At 40.5% G+C, this 20,767-nt stretch overlaps 1 protein-coding gene across 1 annotated transcript in view; it reads left to right on the top strand.

Moving 5' to 3' along the window:
• The first annotated feature begins 14,522 nt into the window (after positions 1 to 14,522).
• ABCD3 (ATP binding cassette subfamily D member 3) overlaps positions 14,523 to 20,767 on the top strand; it is an 87,059-nt gene continuing 80,814 nt past the window's right edge. Inside the window, exon 1 of the mRNA XM_036766404.1 lies at positions 14,523 to 14,725. Within this exon, the coding sequence (XP_036622299.1) occupies positions 14,589 to 14,725 (137 nt within the window). The 5' untranslated portion in view covers positions 14,523 to 14,588. The remainder of the gene's footprint in view (positions 14,726 to 20,767) is intronic.

Here is a 20,767-nt window from a genome sequence, read left to right as displayed (position 1 = left end):
CTTTCTGTCACCTAATATTTGTGAGACTCATCTATACATGAATTGAGGGCCTCCTCAATGAAGTCACGAGTAGGGATCGAGCCAACTTCTGCAAATGATATTCAATAATGGAACACATCTTTGCCATTTCACAATTTGACTTAAAGATGCAAAGAATATAAGATCTTACTATAGTTTTTATTGATTGATTATTGCGGTGGTAGAGTCAAGATGGTGGAGTCAGAGGAAACATTTTTGCCCAGCTCACCCAGTCTTCTTTTTCCACAACAACCTAGAAAACACACCAAAAAAATAATTCAGATTGGGAGAGCCAAGAAAAGTTACAATAAGTAATTTTTTCAGTTCAGAGTAGCTTAGGGAGAAGACAGAGAGGTCCCCTGAGGGAGTCAGAGAGAGCCCTCATAGGATCTGACTAGGAGCACCCACGGTGGCAACTGTAGTCAGGAGGATTCCAGCGCCCAGAGATGGAAAGGCTGAAACAGAGAACCAGGGCAGAAAGTACTTTGGTAAAAGTGATCCTGAGGGATCTCTCAACTAGCACTGGGTGCAGGAATGGGTTCTATTTGGCAGTTCTTTCACCTATGCCAGTTCTGGGTCATAGATCTAGGGCAGAGAGAAGAGGTTGAAAGCAACTGTGGGCCCTAATTGCATACTGAACAAGAAACAACTTTATCAGATGCAGCTGCGTCTACAAGCCTAAGAGGAGAGCAGTGACTCAGTTCTAGCTGTTAGCCCAGGAGTAATCCTGGAGTAAGATGTCCAGGGCAGGAGTCCTAGACCAAAGGGCAGTCAGCATATCAGTCACTCTGAACCTGTAGAACCTGCCATCAGGCTAAAAGTCACTGAGTCCAACAGTAGTCTAATGAAACCCAATCACACACAAGTCTGTTAACAGACCCAAACCTAGCTCATGAACTTCCAGAGCTCAGAACAGGAGGGCAGTGAACTGACCTTTCCCCTCATCACACCACTTTGGGAGCATTGAAAACTGGCAGGGCCCGAGACTTAGCTATGAAGGCAGCAGAACATAAAAGGACAGAAGCTCAGGCCAGACATTCCCCACCCCCAGAAGTATACAGATGCTAGCATTATCATAAAGTCCAAAGTCAAGAAGAAGGCTGGAAGGTTGAATAAACAAAACAAGAACTGAACCACAAAGAGCTGCTATAGTAACAGGGAAGACACAGAAGACAATGACTTGAAAACATGTAAAAGCAGACCTTTAAAGTAAAATACAGATTGGATACAAGTCCAACAAGAATTCATAGAAAAGTTAAAGGGTATTTTATTAAGAGCAAAAAAAAGTTTTTTTAAAAACCAAGTGAGAACAGTAAAGGAAAAAATAGGAAAAGAAATGAGAGCTATGAAAAAAGAATACTAAAAGAATCAATATCTTGGTAAAAGGAGGTACAAACCTCAGTGACGAAAATAACTTTGGAAAATAGAACTGGCCAAATGGAAGCTAATGAAATAGAAGAAAATGAGAAGCATCTTATAGGAAAAACAACTGACCTGGAAAATAGATTAAGGAGAAATAATTTAAGACTCATTAGACTATTTAAAAGTCATGATCAAAAAAAGAACCTAGATAACATATTTAAAGAAATTATAAAAGCTGTCCATATATCTTAGAACCATAAGACAAAAAATAAATAGAAAGTATCCACTGTTCATCTCCTGAAACGAACCCTAAAATATAGACTCTAAGGAATATTACAGCCAAAATTCAGAGTTCCCAGGTCAAGGAAAAAATACTAGAAGCAGCCAAAAAGAAAAAAATCAAGTACTGTGGAGCCACAGTTAGGCTCACACAAGACTTAGCAGACACCAAAGTAAAGAAATGGAGAGCTTAGAATATTATATTCTAGACTAGAAGCCAAAGGATCTCAGATTACAATCAAGAATAATCCACTCAGGAAAACTAAAAAATCCTACAGGGGGAAAAATGGATCCTTAATGAAATAAAATACTTTTAAGCATTTCTGATGAAAAGACAGAAACATGAATGAGAAATGATAAGAGACTAAAAAAGGTTGCCCAGGGTCACAAAGCCAGTGTCTTGAGGCCAGATTTAAACTCATAAAAACGAATCTTCCTGTGTCAAGGTCCAGCACTCTTATCCACTGTGCCATCTACCTGACCCCACACAAGTAAATATCCATACAAATAAGAAGAGGGCAAGGGGGAGGACAGCTGGTACTTGAACTTCAGTCTGATCTGAACTTTTCAAAAGAACACACACACACACACACACACAAAGTTGGGTACAGAAATACAATTCACTTAACCGGGAAATAGGAGGGAAAAAGAAGGAAAGGAAATTAAAGGGAGGGTAAAATAAGGAAGGGCAGCTAGGTGGCACAGTGGGATAGAGCCTGGAATCAGGAAGACTTGAGTTCAAATGTAGCCTCAGATACTTACTAATTCTGTGACCCTGGGCAAGTCACTTAACCTTGTTTGCCTCAGTTTCCTCATCTGTAGAATGAGCTGGAGAAAGAAATGACAAACCACCCCAGGATCTCTGCCAGGAAAACCCCAAAAGGGGTCATGAAAAGTCATGAAAACGACTAAACAATGATGATAACAAAAAATAAGGAAGGAATTTGTTATTGTTCAGTCATGTCTGACTCTTCATGACCCCATCTGGGGGTTTTCTTAGCAAAGATATTGGAGGAATTTGTCATTACCTTCTCCAGCCCTGAGAGGCAAACAGTATTAAGTGGCTTACCCAGGGTCATACAGCTAGCAAGTGTCTGAGAATGGATTTGAACTCATGAAGATGAGTCTTCCTGATCCAAGCCCAGTGCTCTATCCACTGTGCCACCAAGGAAGGAATTAGCCTTAAGTAAAACAAACTGCAAGAATGCACAAAAATATAGGTCTTTGTGAGTCAACAAAGAATGGGTATCTGAGGAAGTGCCCATCAATTGGGCAACAAATGAATAAACTATGATATATAAATATGATATTTTATTGATTATTATTATTATTATGATATTATTATTATTTTGGTGAATTCTGATTATTCTGATTATTGATTATGATATTTATATTGATTATTATTATTATGATATTATTATTATTTTGGTGAATTCTGATCAGTGTCTAACCAACAAGGATTCCAGAGGACTAATGACGTAATATGCTACTACCTCTCCTGACAGAGACATGAAGGACTCAATGCAGAATGAGAGAAATATCTTTTTAGACATGGCCAATGTGGAAATTTGTTTTGACTGTCTATATATGTGTGTAATGGTGTTTCAACAATTCGGCTAGCAGCTGCTGTGGGGGTGTAAAACCAACAACAACCAGCTCACAGAATGCTGCAAGCCCAGGTTTTTGATCTGCCTTATTAAGGAAAGCAATGTTAAGGGGTTAACAATCTCACTTTAATCCAGCATACAAATATCATTCACTTAGTTCAGGGGAAAAAGCCAGCCCCCTGAACTTCAAAGCAAATAAAAACAAATTACAAACAAACATTTATAAACAGACCAAATACAATTCATAGTTACCAACATCTGAGTTCAGCTGGGAGCTCGACAATGGCTGGCTCAGAGTCACGAGTCACTACTGCTTCAGCTCAGAGCTCCGAAAAAAGAAAGCCAACCTCTGGTTTTATATATCTTGTTCAGGGTCAAAGGTGAGTCACGCATGCGACTCACCCACATGACCTAAAATCGTCACAAAAATGCGACTTAAACCCACGTGGTCTAAAAGCCTTTGATGTCACAAACATGTCACTCAAACCCATGTAAACTAGGCTTTTGCCTTGCGGCAAGGAGGTCATCGAAGACTCCTAATTTAATCAAGGAAACAAAGGCCAAACTCTTCAAGGGCACTTGGTTGAATAAGTGCTAAGAGCCCATCTTGATTCCCAATACAAATGGGTTTGTTTTTCTTGTATTCTAAAGTAGGGGAGAAGGTGGATCTTGGTTGATAAAAACAAATTATATATATAATATATGTGTGTGTGTATATATACACATGTATGTATATGCTCATACATATGTACATGCATTTAGATGTATGTATCTACCTTCATCTTTTGTTTTTTTTTGTTTTTTTTTTTGCTTTTTGGCAGGGCAATCGGGGTTAAGTGACTTGCCCAAGGTCACACAGCTAGTACATGTGTCAAGTGTCTGAGGCCGGATTTGAACTCAGGTCCTCCTGACTCCAGGGCCGGTGCTCTACTCACTGCGCCACCTAGCTGCCCCAACCTTCATCTTTTGATTAGTGGAATTATGTCTTTGTTCATCTTTGACTGTATGAAAGGAGAATCATTAATTACAAAGAATGGTTCAAGAGAAAATGTCAATTTGTTTGCCAAAGAAGTGTCTCTTAGTTACCATGTTTTAAATAAAGGTGGGTGTGGGGTGGGTGGGTGTGGGGAGGGGTGGGGGTGGTGGTGGGGAGAAGGCTTTTATTACACTCTAGACTCTTAGTTATCCAGAAAGACAGACCGATACTTCTTAATTCTATTCTCCATTTCTGTTGTTCTGTTTGGTGACTCAAACCTTAAAGTTAGCTTTGTAACTTCGTACCCTAGCTTAATATTGACAGTGAGTTTTGTCTTTGTTTTTGATCTCTATAAAATATAAAAAGATATTGGTTATGAACAAATTTTAATAAGCAGGGGGAATCTGTACTCTGATTTGGATCTTTAAGCAATACTACTGGGAGATAATTATTGAGTTGTCTTTGATAGACATTAGCTGAGTAATGGAAGAGTATTGAATTTTTCTTCCATATCATGTTGCCTCTTTGGACATCACAGAATCGCAGAATTTAGAACTCAAAAGACAGTCTAAAACCCAACTGAAGCCTAGAGACATCAAAGGCCACACAGGTAGTAAGAAGTAGAGCCGTGGTCCTGGTGCCTAGGATAGTGCTTTCCACCCAGCAGGTGCTTGATAAATTTGTGCTAAAATGAATTAAATCCAGGTCTTCTGGGTTCTTTCCACCCTACCTTGCTGCCTCTGGAATTTTCAAACTACTTTTTAATCAGCAACTTTGCATAGCTGAATTTTAAACCACTCCTTAAAACCTATAATCTTCAATTAAGTTTGGGAAAAAAAAAACAAAACAACCCAAAGCTAAAGGACCGAGGAAAACATGCCAATTCTGAGCTAACACTTGAGGGATCACTGACTGAGCACGAACAGAAGAAAGGGTATGAACAAACCCAATGAAAAATTTGGTTTTATTTCCCAAGACTTCTTTTTTTTCCTAAAAGTTAAGATCATAACAAGCAAAACTGTGATAGTTCTCAAATATTTTATTGTGGGGGGGGAAGGAGGGAGGAATATTCTCTGTCTCGAGTTTCAGTAGTAGGCATTGTACATTGCTGAGAACACATTGTAGTCCCTTCCAAAAAGGAAAACTGTGAGCCTGCCAAAAATCCTTCTCTGAGCCTCGGATTTGTTTCAAGTTACAGAACCTTCTTTCATACTTTCACAGTAACAATTTCGTATATAAAATGCTAAGAATAACTGACCAGTGGAAAACAAAGTACAGTAATAAGATGCTAGGAGGAATAATCTTAGACTTGAACAATAAATAAGCCTCGGGAACAATAAGGTAGGCCCACGATGTCTCAAAATATCTTCCTCTGTGGGGCTGGGGAAAAGGAATAAAGTTGTTCCAGCTATATATTTAAAGAAAAACTATAGTTAACTTATTAAAATTATTTAGATACATTATTTCTTTATATCTATCTCTATGCATTTATCCATTCATCCATCTATCCATCCATTTCTCTCTTTATCATATATCATTGTTTCCTTCTTTAGAATATAAGTTCCTTGAGAATAAAGATGTTTCATTCTTTGTACATGTATCCCCAGTGCCTGGTACAGTGCCTAGCACATAAGAGGCACTTAATATATTTGGTTAGCTGCTATAAATATAAATTATAAAACCATGTTTATATTATTTTTTCATATTAAGAAATTAACTGTCATGTGATCCAGAAGTATATACCATAATACCTGTTCTAAGGCTCTTTGCTTTCAGGTAAAGGATGGTTTCTATAAAGATTCTACAAGGAATTCAGTCATTCCTTTGGCTAAGTGACTTACCCAGTTTGGTGTTCTTTCTGAACTTAAATGTGGTTAGCTAGATGTGGTGGTGAAGAAAACACCAGTCTGGCTTGCTTTGAGGGTTTGCCTGGAAAATAATTTTTTACTCAAGTTTCCTTTAATCCTCAGTTCTAACCTCTTTATTTATTCAGCTTAACCCTTCACTTCCTGCCCCAAGTGTTAGATTCATTACTGACTTTATTGGTTCTTAATTCTGAACCAGGCCTCACTTAAGATGACTATTTTATATGACTTGGACCAATCTATGATCACTACTAGTTAACAAGATCAACATATAATTTTCTCTAGTGTTGTATCTCTAAACAGATCTAAACAGAGCTCTTTTACAGAGTTCTTGAAGGTTTGCTAAGTACTTTGTTGTTGTTCTCCAGTCATGTCTGACTCTGTGACCCCATTTTGGGGTTTTCTTGGCAAAGATCCTGGAATGGTTTGCCAGTTCCTTCTCGAGCTCATATTACAGATGAGGAACTGAGGTAAGTAGGGTTAAGTGACTTGCCCAGGGTGACCCAGCTAGTAGTATCTGAGGATGCATTTGAACTCATGAAGATGAACCTTCCTGAATCCAAACCTAGGGTGCCATTCACTGTGCCACCTAGTTGCTAAGCACTTTATATATGCATGACAGAGTAGATGAGGCATCGGACTTTGGGCCAGGAAGGTCCAGGCTTGAATTATATCTCATATATTTACCAGCCGTGTGACCCTGGACAAATCACTTAACCTCTCTGAGCTTCATAGGACCTAGAGGTGAAAGGGACCTCAGAAACCATCTTATCTAATTCTTTCATTTTACAGATGAACAATCTCAGGGTCCAGGAAGGTTACGTCCAAGGTCAAACATTGTAAGTGTCAGCTGGGTTTCAACTCAGATCCTAAGTTCAGTGTCCTTTCAACTGTACCATAATGCCTCTCTGAACTTCGCCATCTATTAAAACAGGACTGATAATAGTACCTCTCTTACAGAGGGTGATTTCAAAGACCAAATGAGATAACTATAAAGTGCTTTGCAAACCTTGATCCCCAATCATCCAATTACTGTGGATTTCATGGAAGAGTGGAATATTGCAGGTCTCTGTGCAATTAGGATTATATTAGCGACTAATAGGAGCATTTGAAAAACCTTCTTCATAGTGTGTCATCTCCCTTCACGACCTTAGCAAACATCTTAAGGTAAATCCTGTTTTACACCTTGACCGATGTTAACACTCGCTGGCTTGTTGAATCAAGTTATCTCTATAGTTTCATTTGTCATACGATATTGTATAATGTTAAAATAAATTTGAGTGGGAAATAACCTGTTTGATTAAAAATACATATATGTTTTCAATATACGTTTACATGTTTTATGTGTATTTTTTAAACACGCAACTACTATTACACAGAAGTTAATTTGTGATACACCTTAGATGTACTTCTGAATCAAATATGCCAACATTTAATATTGCTAAAAAATCACTCTCAGAGATAGTGCAGTATAGTAGTAAATGTGCCAGACTTAGAATCAAGAGACTGGGTTCAATCTCCTGGCCATCTCTACAACACGCTGCCCCCATCTCTGTAATCATCCCCAACTCCTCCCCACATGATTCTTGTACTTGGTCCCGGAACTGTAATGGTCTCTGAAGAGAGAGGGGAGCTTTTGCCTCATCTTATCCAGAGCCAGGCCTCCCTACTAGTCACCATATCACCCCCTCCAGCTCCCTTTTACGTGCTGTCTTCCCCCATTAGAAGGTAATCTCCTTGAGGTAAGGGACTATCTTGTTTCCTTTTATTTGTATTGACAACCTTGAGCACAGTGCCTGCCATAATAAGCACTTAAATGTTCTGTCTTTGTTCATTGGTCTCTCTATCATCTATCCGTCCATCCCTCTATCCATCCATTCCTCTATCTATATATCCATCTATCTATCCATCTATCTATCTATTGTATCCATCCATCTATCTATCTGTATCTATCTATTGCATCCATCCATCCATCTATTGTATCCATCTATCTATCTATCTATCTATCTACCTACCTACCTACCTACCTAATATGTACCAGCTCTGTGACTATAGAAAGGTCACAAACTCAGTTAAGTGTCTTAGTTTCTTCATCTTTAAAATCGGTAAAACAATAAATGAAATATTTACCTCACATGGCTGTTGTGAAGATCAGATGAAATAATGTAAGTAAAGTTCTGAATCAGCGGTATCAAACTCAAATAGAAAGGGGGGCATTGATCCATACTTAAGGATCCCTGCAGCTGCATATTGATTTAGTTTTAACATGTAATCTTATCTATGTTTGATTATATTTTTGTTTATTTTATTAAATATTTCCCAATTATGTTTTAATTTGGTTCAGGTGGCAGTATAGAGTGTTGGGGGTAATTTATACCTCAACGCTATAAAAACATCAAGTTTTTGCTCTTTTTGGTTTTGGCTAGGACCTCTGATTTCACTGGCATGAGAAATCCATTTTGGAAATGTCTATTAAATAATAATAATTTTGGTTTTTTGTCCAGACTTATGATTTCATTGGTATAGGAATCTCCCACTGAGGAAACTATCTCTACCAAAGAAGACTATCAACTATTCTGCAATATATAGTCTTAGAGAGTTGGGGGACACTTGGGGGGATTTTTCACTTCTAAAGGGTCTGTTTGCTCTAGCCTTGTAGCAGGGGTGCCAGAGGCACAAAATATGTGAGCTGCCTTAAGAGCAGAGAATAAGGTGGGGGGCGGTGCTATTACCTCAACTTTTTCCCGGCTTGAGCTTCAACTCAGAAGTCTGGAAAACTTTCACCAGAGAGATAAGAATTGTTTGGTAGCTCTAATTGCTGGAAAATTATTCTTTCTATTGTGTCAGAAAATGTGGGAGCCTAATAGTGAGGCTTCTTGCCTGGCTTCTCTGCGTTAGCTGGTCATGACAAGAAACACCATAGAGTGGTAGGGTAGTCAAACTCCCTGGCACTGACATTTGGCTGTCACCAGGGAAGTCACTGAGCAAGGCACAAGCGATCCTGGGGGACTGGGGAGGAGGTGGGTAGTGTCAGTGGCTGATGGCTATACTTCTTGGAACAATCACTGGCATTGTATGGGAAGCAGAGCTGGTCCATCAGTGCTGGTGATTCTTCTGAGGCTGCCACTGTGGTTCTGCTAATACAAAATTCAAGAAAGTATGACTTAGGTACATGGCCATGGGTTAGCATGGTGGGTGAGTAATTGTGTGGTTTCCTATGTATTTAGTCCATAAATTGGAACTGGAAGGGAAGAATCTTTTTCATGGGTCTTTCTGAGAAAGTGGAGATCTCTGGGGAGCCCCCACTGGTTTTGTCTGCCCGTGGGTTGAGGAAGTAGACTGGGGGGAAAGATATAGGGAGGTAGGTGATATAATGGATAGAGTGTTGAACTCGGAGTGAGGAAGATACGAGTTCAAATCGTATCTCAGGCACTTACAATTGGTGGGATCCTGGGCAAGTCACTTAAACTCTACCATTCTCAGTTTCCTCAACTGTAAAATAGGGATGATAAAAATAACACCTAGCTCACAGGGTTGTTTGTGAGGATCAAATGAGTAAATATATGTAAAGAACTTTGCAAACTTTAAAGCAATAAATAAATATGAGCTGTTATTAAGACTGAATCAATAGTCATTGTTAGAAACATACTTATATTGTCTAGGAATAAACAAGACTCATTGGGAAGCCAGGAAGGTTTTAATCATAATTTACATTTATTCCCCCTGAATAAATGGGTACCACCCCTGAACAGAGTACAGGAGAAAGTACAAATGACTCAGATGGATGTCAGTCCTTTAATAGACCCTCACCTCAAATCTCCCACCAGGCTCTTCACTGGCCGGATACAACCCCCTGACTGCCTACATTATGCCCTCCTCAAATGGCTCGTTTAAGCATGCGTACAAGCCTCTGACCTTTCACCTGACCGACCTGAGGCCTAGTTTCTGCTAAAGCTGGGGTGGGGGAAGGGGAAAGGTACACCTTCAATTCTGTGGAAACAAAACTCCTCCTCCCATTTCTTACAGTCGTCACCCCAAGAAGGATGTTAGACTGATCACAGGCTAGGCTGAGTGGTATGCACTTTAAAAAAGACTAAGCTAGCATATTTCCTATGGGTTAGGTCAAAATAGCGGTGAAGCAGGGTTACCTGGCATACTGGGCTGGAATTTGTTTCTCTATAATTCCCTTTTGAATTACAGAGAATAAGGCTACTTTCTCTTTGGCTTATTACAGCTTCCCAGTTTTACAAAGACAGCTGTTACATTCCCCTCAAGTTTTTCCTTCTCTGTGCTAAATACATGTACTTCCCTGAAAGATGCCTTATATATGAAGTGATTTCTCTGGTATAGTGGAAAGAATACTATATGTTGAGTCAGGGTTTGAATGGTGGTTTTTTCACTTACAATATGCTGGATATTGGGTAAGTCACTTGACCTCCTGAGGCCAGCGTTTTTCATTTATAAAATGACAGTGCTGGCCCAGATGATCTCTGAGCTCCCTTCCAGCTCTAAATCTGAGCCAATGACAAGCTTTCAAGACCATTTCTAATTTCTATCACAGTCCTCTGGACACTCTTAAGTTTGTCGCTGTGTTTCTTATATGATTATCAGACTGGGTACCATAGTTAAGGCATAGTTTTACTAATGAAAAGTATAGTTGAATTATTACCTCCCTTGATCTGGACACTTTTTAATTAATAAGCCTCAGACTGTGTTAGCTTTTTTAGCACTGTGCCGACTCACTCTATGTTTGTGTTAAACTAAAAGTCCTAGTTTTTCCACACGAAGTACTGTCAAAATAGATCTCTACTATTCTCTATTTATGTAATTAGTTCTTTGAAACTAAATTCAGGACTTTATATTTATTCCTTTTTAAATTTCATCTTACTCAGTTCAGTCCATCAGTGTAATCTACTAAGACACAATTGGATCCTTCTCACTAATTTGACGTTAGATATTTTGTATCATATACAGATATGATTCTTCTAAATCTTCACCTAAGTTACTTATAAAAATGCTGACTAGGTCATAGGCAAGGTCAAAGTCCTATGGCACGATAAACACTCTTTCCTGACAGTTGTTACCAATGAACGAGATATCAGTGTACCTAAATAGTACTATTATCTAGCCGGTATTAAATAAAAAATAAACTGCAAAATTAAACTGTCTTGCCAATCAATCAAAAAACAAGCATTTATTAATACAAAAGTGAAATTGTCCCTGCCCTCAAGGAGTTTATATTCTAATGGGGGAGATAATATGTAAAGATGAAGGTATGTAGAGAATATAGTGATATTAAAGAGATGTGCTCAAATGAAGGCAATTTCAAATGCCTGAGAAATCTGGGGCTTATTCAGTCCCTGGCTCCCTTCAAAACAGAGTTCAGGGATCACCATCTCTCGGAGGCCTCTCCTTATTCCCTCTCCCCCATTCCCTCAATCCTACTTGTTTATGATCTCCTGACTTAGAATTACTTGGTAATTTTGCATTTATTTATTTATATAATGTATCCTCCAAATAGAATGTAATCTCCTGGCAGGCAGGAACTGTTTTACTTTTTTGTCTTTACATCTCCAGGGCCTAGCCCACTGCTGTGTGTGTATATGTGAATATGTATGTGTACATGTGCATATATGTGTATATATATATATATATATATATATATAAAATGTGTGTATGTTACATATGTACACATATACATAACACATATATTTTTACATAGTGGGTTCTTAACAAGTATTTATTGAATTGAAGAAAGCTAAGGAGTCCAAGAGGCAGAGGAGAGGATGGAAGATATTACAGGTAGGCAGGGCAGCCCCCAATGACTCAGGAAAGAGAGTGTTGTGTTTGGGAGGGCAGTAAGTATGTCAATTTGGCCTATTGAAACCACTTCTACATCTACATCTTCATCCCTTCAGTTCATCTCAAAAACGCCTTGATATCATTGTTCACACACTCTTCCTTTCCTCTAGGCTCTGCTAATGGAATAGATCTTGCCCCTCCACATGTGCCTTGGAACCCATCTCCTCTTGTCTTCCTTGGCAGATTGTCCCCTTAAACATACCTGCCCCCAATGTTTAACCTATCTACTAGTTCCTTCACTGGACGCTACCAATCACTTCAAAATACTGCATTTGATCTCTCTGCCCTTTCTCAGCCTCCTTGTTTCCATTTCTTCTCTTTTTACTCATTCCTCAAGTCTTTGCAACCTGGCTTCTGACTTCATTATTCAACTGAAACCTCTCTCATTAACTGCTAAAGCTAATGGCCTCTTCCAAGTCCTCAACTTTCTTGAACTCTTTGTTTCATTTGATACTGTTGACCACTCTGGTCCCTGAGTACTTTTGCCTCTTTGGGTTTTCCTGACATGATTCTCTCCTGGTCCTCTTACCTGTCTGCTCCTTCTCAGTCTTCTTTGCTTGCTTATCAGCCAAGCCACACCCCTGAACTATGGGTATTCCGTACAGCTCTATCCTGGGTCCTCCTTTCTTCCCTCTCTATAATTTCTCTCTTGGTGACCTCACCTGTTCCCATGGATGTAAATGATCATTTCTATGCATAGGACTCCCAGGTCTATCTATCCAGCTCCTGAGCTCTTGAGGCAGGGAGCCATCGAAACTTCTTGGATAAAGAAGAATGAAACTAGGAATGAACTAGGAAGCTTATTTTAGTGATTACGTGAAGAACTGATTAGAGACAGGTGAGACTGGAAGACAGACTAATTAAGAGGGTATTACATGGTTCCTCCTTACCCTTCCCATATTCCCTCCCAATGACAACAGTACTTAGTACAACAAAATTTCTTTACTAGGAGCATGAAGATATATATAGACACAACCATCACAGGTAGGCAGTTACAGGCAGAGTCAACTGACACTGGAGTCCAACTATGTCGAGCACAGTGGTAAAATCTTACTATAAATATGTACCTCTGTCTTGTCACCTGAAATCACTCCATTCTATGGCTTTACCAAGAAGTCTGAGCTCTTTTTAGTTTCACAATGCAGCAAAAATTCCCTAACGATCAAGAGAAGCAGTATTCAGAAGATCCAGTTTTGGAGGCAGGGAGACCCGAATTCAAGTCCTGCCTCTTGTATACACCTTGCCTGTGTGGCCCTGAGCAAGTCACTTAAGTCTCAGTGCCTCCAACAACTCTTTAAGACTCTTAAGTTTCAGAAGGTGCTGTTCTTCGTTGGTAACAATTACCTCTATCAATATAACCAGAAGTCCCGTCCAAAAAGGCATCAAGTAGGTACCACTGAAAGGCAAGATCTTGGTGGCTCTTTCACATCTCTGTCTCTTACTGCTCCACAGCTCTGGTTCCTGCTTCAGTCAGCTCTTTTGCCATCCAGACCCACTCACCCACCTGCTCAGCCTGCTTGAATTCTTATGTTATGTCTGTTTAGAATTGCTTTATTTCTGCCGCGATGACCTGGTCTGCCTACTAAATTTCCCTTCTCTTCCATCTTGCTTCGGGCTGCTAGGGCCAGGGCCAAGCAAATCAACCCGAGGCTTCATTTAGCAAGACTGGAGAGGTGGGGTAAAGCAAAGGAGTGCCCTTTGTTCTACATTCTTACCGGCGTCAAAACTGTGACACTCCCTAAGTGTGTAGTCCTTGGTGGACTGGATGAGGTGTGATGCATTAAATCTTTGTGGATTGGGTGAGGTGTGATGCACTATTTATTTTCCTAAGCGTGTTCTCCACTATCCTCTTCCCCCCCACCCCGTTCCTATATGTTAAAAACAACAGCCTCTCTCGGAAGCTGCCGGGACAAAGAAGGCAATGTTCCATCTGCGAAGCCTTAGGTGCTTCTTGGAGGAGGGCCAGGGAAAACAAGGTACTGCGGCTACCTTCGCTTGCACGCGGCGAGCCCAGTCTCCTCCGCTCGCAAATTTGTAGAAGGGGGTCTTATGAGACCACAAGGCTGACCAGCGTCCTTTTGGCCTCTTTCTTGCGGAGTGTGGGACGGTACCTGGGGCTGGTACAGGTGTGTGTGTGCGGGGGTCAGAGTGGGTAGGTAAAGCACACTCAGCCTGTGCATGCTTTTCCAGTTCTCAAGAACGCCTGGGGAGTTGGGAGTGTCGGGATAGTGGGAGGATGTTCGGAGAGGAGGGGTTCAAGCTCTGCCGGCCACCGCCAGCAAGCAAGCAAGACAGGTGGGTGCAAGGAGGGAGAGGCGAGGGCTTCCCAGCAAACGGGCACAGGCGAGGGCGTGGCCAAGGCGGGCGCGGGGAGGGGCAGCGAGCGGGGCTAGGGCTTCCCAGCCTCCAAGAGCAGGACGGGGGCGTGGCCAAGGCGCGCGCGAGGCCGCGCGTGAGGCAAGGCGAGGGGCGGGCCCGAGCGGGGCACTGCCCTCCGTCCTCCTCCCCCCCGCCCCTCAGCTCTACCCAAGCTTCCCAGCCTCCCCCGCGCTTCCTAGGCTCCGGCAGTCGCAGCAGCGGGCGCGCCTCCCCGGCCCGGTCCCCGGCTCTTTCCGTGCTATGGCGGCCTACAGCAAGTACCTGACGGCGCGGAACTCCTCGCTGGCCGGGGCCGCCTTCGTAGTGCTATGTCTGCTCCATAAGCGGCGTCGCGCCGCTGCCGCCGCCGCCTCCCGTGCTGGAGGCCCGCAGCACGGGTAAGCGGGACCCGCCGCCCCCTCCTCCTCGGGAGTCCTCCTAGCGCACTCCCGCGCCTCGAGCACACGCTCCGGGGTCCTGCCGCGGCCCCTCCTAGCCCCCGCTGTCTGGGCCAGCCCGAACCCGCTCGACCGGTCCCGCACCCCGCGGGCCTCTGGGATTCGGGGGCTGGGTAGGACTCTCCTCCCTTGACCTCCCCGCTCCCCGTGCTCCTCCTCTTCCCCCGTGCGCGGGTGCCCGCGTCCCCTTCCCCCTCCGCGCTCGCGGCCCTTTCCCTAGCCCCAACTTTCCAGGGCGTCTTTGGACTCCTCTCCCTGCCCCCCCGCCCCCGTGGGTGGGTGCAGGACCTGGCGCGGGTGGAGACCCCTCCCGTGAGCCCCTCTGCCGGTGTCCGCGGCTGCCCCAGAACCCCAGGATAGTCAGGGGTCTGCCCAAAACCATCCAGGAGGAGGGCGAGTCTTAAAACCCCCGTAGACCCACTTGGCAGTCTTGTAGGAAAGTGATTGGAGGACTTGGCCGGTGACTTGTCATCGAGAGCGGCCGAACCTCTGACCCCAGAACTTGATTGAGCAGGCTGCCCTTTGCTGAGGTGCTTTACAGCTTCCTCCCGCTCAGCAGGTGAAAGGTGAACTCTGCCTCCCGACTAGGTACAGATCCAGGTCTCTTGTCCGCCACTTCCCGAGGATTTCACCGGGGAGATTGAGCTCCTTTTTTTAAGATTAGTGAAACTGGAGGAGAAGGATTCGAGGGTCACCGTCGATCCTGAAAAGGAGGATGTTAGGAAGATGGAGTATTTTTTTCTGTATTCTTAGATAACCGGGTTTTTGTTGAAGTTACAGTCCAGTGCCCTGTGCCTTCATCTTCATGTTCTGGTTTTTTTTTTTTTTTTCAGTTACTATTTTATTTCATCAAAACTGCCACCACTAAAATCTGGAGTAAGAGGAAATTAAGTTTTATTCAATTGGAAGAAGTATGGATAAAACTAGAGACTATAATAGCTGTTCAGTTCTATGCAATTGACTGTAGTTTCCAATAGGTAATAGTTCTGAATTGCCTAAAAGACTTAGTTTAGTGGGAAATTTTTACTTTAAAATGAGCATATTTGAGAGGGGGGAAAAGCTGACAACTCTTGCTAGGCACCATAGTTATTTAGATAAAGCTATCTTCCACCTTTTAAAACTTAGTTGATACTGTTCCTCTCCTAGAAAGTTAGCAATTAAAAAATGCTCAAATAAAAATATAACATGACTTTGTATTATATTCTCTCAGAAAGTAGTGCTTAAATGAATAGAATAAATGCATTAATATGTACAGAGTAGATAACAGAACTAGATAGGCCTCCATGAAAATTTTAGACATTTGATTGGAAAATAATTTAACTTAACACTAGCAGTAATATGATACCATTCTTGTTAAAATTACTAAAAAATGAAAATCCTTTTATTAGAAATTATGCAAAGCATTTTGAAATTAAATTGTATTCTGGTGAATATATTTGGCTAAGAAATTATCACTTCATCATTTGTTTAATGAAAATAAAGAAGAGATTTGTAGGTCATAGATAAAATTGGGAATTAAAAAAAAGAAGCACAAAACAAATGACTTTTATCCCTTGAGATATTTATAGACTTAATAAGGGTTTTGAAATGTTATTTTTGTGGAGGAGATAAAATGGTCAAATCAGTTTTATAGGGATGGGACAGGACTTGTGATTTCATTTGTAGAAATAACTCTTGAATGAGAAAACTCCCTCTATCAGAAGGTCTTTACCTTCTCTACAACTTGGAATCTTAGAGGGTTGCCTAGAGCACTGAGGTTAGAATCAGAGGCCGGACTTGAACTCATGTCTTCTTGGTCTGTTCTCTCTGTCATGCCAGGATGCCTTTCTAAAGTTTTATAGGTGTACTGTGGTCTAAATTGTTTTAACTACCTTTCTGTAACCTGCTAAGATAAATGAACCTTTTGTGCTACAGCCTGTGAAATTGCCTATTTATTAAGTGGAGTACTTGTATTTAACTGTCTTTATGAATCTCTTCGGGAGTGGCTAATTAGATATATGTAAAGGTTAATCAAAAAGAAGGCCAATAGTTAAGCCTTTCCTCATTCTAGGCAGTTAAACATGTTGGACACCAGAAGCCTCTAGAGTTGAGCTCTTGTAAGGTGAAAAGTTTTTTGTTTAAGTACCTTGTCTTATCTAAAGTTGTATTTCCTTTAGTACCCACTTAGCACAATACTCCTATACATTAAGTGCTTAAGGACTTTTTCCCCCCCATTTATTCAAAAATAGTTTCTTTTGGTGAAGTCAAAGCAGTATATTCTCAATCCAGCAAGTATTTGTGGAGCATTTAACCCATAACGACTTGATAAGAGAGATACCAAAACTATGTAAATTATATGGTATCTCCTGCCTTTTGTACATTCTCACCTGGGTGGTCTGTCTGTGTCATACAGTGAACGGCACCTAAACACCTAAAACTGAACTCTTTATCTCATGCCCCTCCCCCTTCCCTCTTCCTAACTTTAATATTACTCTTCAGGGCACCACCATCCACTCAGTCACTCAATCTCCCACAGTAGGCATCCCTAACTCCTTACTCTCTTATACCCCCTCCCCAGTATATTATCATCTCTTGCCAAGGTCCTTCAGTTTTATCTTCATGACATCTCTTCTATATGCACCATTCTTTTTTTCTGAAACAGCCACCCTTGCTATAAAGTATACCCTATCCCCATGTCTTAACGCAGTGAGTGCACATAACAATTATTATGATGGCAATAAAACAAATATATAAAAAAGTTTAAAAATGTAAGGGAATTTATGATTAGGTGACAGTAAGCAATATAGATAATAAGTGTTATAGAATTCAGGAGAGATCAATATGAGTGGTCAAGGAAGACTTCGTTAAGGAGGTGAGACTTAATTGGGACCTTGAAGAAGGGATAGGATTTTAGAAATGTTTTTATATGGAAGAAATAAAATATTAAGGGTCATTCATTTCAATTCTTACTGTGTTTATGAGTTCTGATGAGAGGAAGAAACTTTCTGTTCTATTCCCTCACACACTTTTTGGAAGGATTATACAAAATCTAACATAAGGATAGACAGATTCATGTACCTCGTTTAGGTTCATTGAACCTAATTTGTAGGGGAAAACACTGATAAAGTATGAACAAGTAATCTTGTCAGTTGTAAATGATCATTATTACATACTTATAAGGCAAAATTCTAATAGGATGGACTTATTAAATACGGGAGTATGTAATCCTAAAAATACTTGGGTTTCTCCTCTACCCTTACTCCTTCTCTGATACCTCCATCCCCCAACTCCTCAATAAAAATGATGAAATACTTTAGAACATCTCAGAATAGCTAACATGACTTGCCTTCCATGATACTTTTCTCTTCTGGTTCTTGTACCTTTCTTACTGCATACTTCTGTCTTTAGCTTGTGTATATTATCCAAAGTTTAGTACTTGACATTCTATGCCTTTTCTATCTTAAAATTCAGAAAGTACTATAGAAATAATTCACACGTTTTACATGTGAGGAAACTTAATGTCCAGAAAGGTTAAATCATTGGCCTAAAACTTTCCTGGCTTGAACTGCATCTTATGAACAACCTCTGGTGTTTTCATCTCCTACCATTAGGATGTCCTCTTTTGAGTAAGCTGTCAGGATCACCTTAAATTCATGACAGCATGGCATAATGGAGAGAGCAGAGACTCAGGAATCACAAGACCTGAGCTTTGGCTCAGGCTTGACTTGTACTGTGAACCATAGGCAAATAATTTTACCTCTGGACTGAAGTTTCACTGTCTTTTAAAGTGAAGGGATTGGATAAAGCAAGTTCCTTTCAGTTCTGTCTTGAGTGCAACTCTATAAGCACATCATCTTTTCCCTAGAAATCTATTTAACATATTCCCTACAGCAGTCAAACTGTTTTTCTTCCTAGGAGACATCTTTGACTTTGCCCACTTTCCCCATGTCTAACCTGTATGTTTTGTCAGATGTTGCATTTGGTATTTCTCATTCATCTTTTCTTCAGTGTTTTCATTGTCATCCTCCTCTTCTAAACCCTTGATTACTAGATTATTGTAGTAGCTTTCTAACTTGTCTTCCTGCTGCCAGACTTTTTCCCCTACTCTGTTCAGGCATATGTTTATTGAGAGCTTACTGTTTGCAAGGTATTATGATAAGTATCCTGAGGCAATTATCTGCCTTCAGGGGCTTATGGTATAGTTGCAGATTTCATTTCATACCCAGCAAATTAGCAAACATAGGAACAGTTAATGATGGAGGAGGCAGAACTAAAGAAAGACAGGTACACTTCTACACTATTGGTAGAGCTATGAATTAGTCTGACCCCTTCTGGAAAGCAATTTGAAACACATGCTAAAAAGTGACTAAAATACTTTTTGATGCAAAAATTCCACTGCTAGACATATGCCCCCCAAGGATTGGTCAAAGATGGAAAGAAAGGCCCCATATTGACCAAAATAAATGATTTTTGTGGTAGCAAAGAACCAGACATAAAGTAAATGCTCATCAGAATGACTAAATTGTGGTACATGAACATAGTGGAATATTATGTTGCTGTAAAAGGATGAAATACAGAATTGGAGTTGGAAGAGATCTCAGTGACATCTAGTTCAACCCATACATGAAAGGAATCCCTGCTATTACATAATTGACACTTGGTCATCTAGCCTCTGCTTGAACACCTCCAAGGAGAGGGAATATGAATATGAAGAATTCGGAGAAGTATATGAAGTATATGAACTGATCTAGACTGAAGTAAGCAGAACCAAGAAAAACAATATATACAATGCTACAACAATGTAAGTTGAAAGAACAAGATAATTGAGACTGAATGTATTTTTAATGTAATTGTAATTATACTTTGTAATGAAAATTTTTTTGTAACCCAAATTTGTAATTATAATGATGAAGCATGGTTCCACAGAATAGGGGAGAAAATATACTTCCCTCCCTTCTTTGCAGAGTTAAGGGACTGGGTATGGAGCATCACATCTGCTTTCATATACAGTTCATGTGTTGGTTAGTTTTGCCAAACTTCTTTTTCTCCTATTTTTCTGTTACAAGAGAGCTTGCTTGGGAGGGGACATTCAGAAATGAAGTTGATACAGTTAAAAACAAGATCAATAAATATTAAGTAGTTTAAAAATATAGTAGGAGAGATAAGACAGACATGTAAAAATGAATTAAAGAGAAATTAATGCTGTATATTTGGAGAGTGCGTCAGATATGTTATCTTAAATTCTCATTGTAGTCTTGTGAAGTAAGTAATCACAGCAGTTTATAGGGATCCATAGAGCTTAGAGTTGGAAAGGATTTTAAGTTGTTTAAAATATTTAAAATTTTACCTGTTTAAACAAGCACCAAAAAAAAAAAACCACACAACAACCCCAAAACAAAAAAAAAGGACATTTCCAGATAAAGTAGAACAGAAAAAGAGAATCACACATGAAATTGCAAATCTCTATTGTAAACATCATGCTTCTCCTTTGGAAACGACTTTAGAGGACATCTAGTCCAACAATGAGGAAACTGAGGACTAGGGAGGTTGTGACTTACCTAGGGCCACCCTGTAAATGACTGTTAAAGACAGAATTTGAATCCAGATCCCTCCTTAGTCCAGGTCCATCCATTACCTTTTCCATTGTAGGCCATTGCCTTTAATAAGGACTTTCCTCATAACCATACTATGAAGATTATTAATCTCATTTGACAGATGAGGAACCTGAAGCTGAGAGAGGCAAAATAATCTCAATCATTGTTCCCAAGTCCTAGGAATACAAAAGGAAAAATGGAATAGTCTCTGCCCTGTAGGAGTTTGGGGGGTGGGGGTGGGACAACTATACAAGGTAGTTAAGCTTGGAAAAGTAGGTTGGAGCCGAGTCTCAGAGGACTTTAAAATTGGGAAACAAAGGAGATTATGTATTTGATTCTAGAGGCAAAAGGGAGTCAGTGAAGTTTATTGAGCAGGGGAGCAGTATAATCTGTTTTATGCCTTAGAGTA

Source organism: Trichosurus vulpecula, chromosome 7 (assembly GCF_011100635.1).
Source record: "Trichosurus vulpecula isolate mTriVul1 chromosome 7, mTriVul1.pri, whole genome shotgun sequence".
Lineage (NCBI taxonomy): Eukaryota > Metazoa > Chordata > Mammalia > Diprotodontia > Phalangeridae > Trichosurus > Trichosurus vulpecula.
Note: the sequence above shows the minus strand (reverse complement) of the source record. Positions and strands in the feature narration are given on the sequence as shown.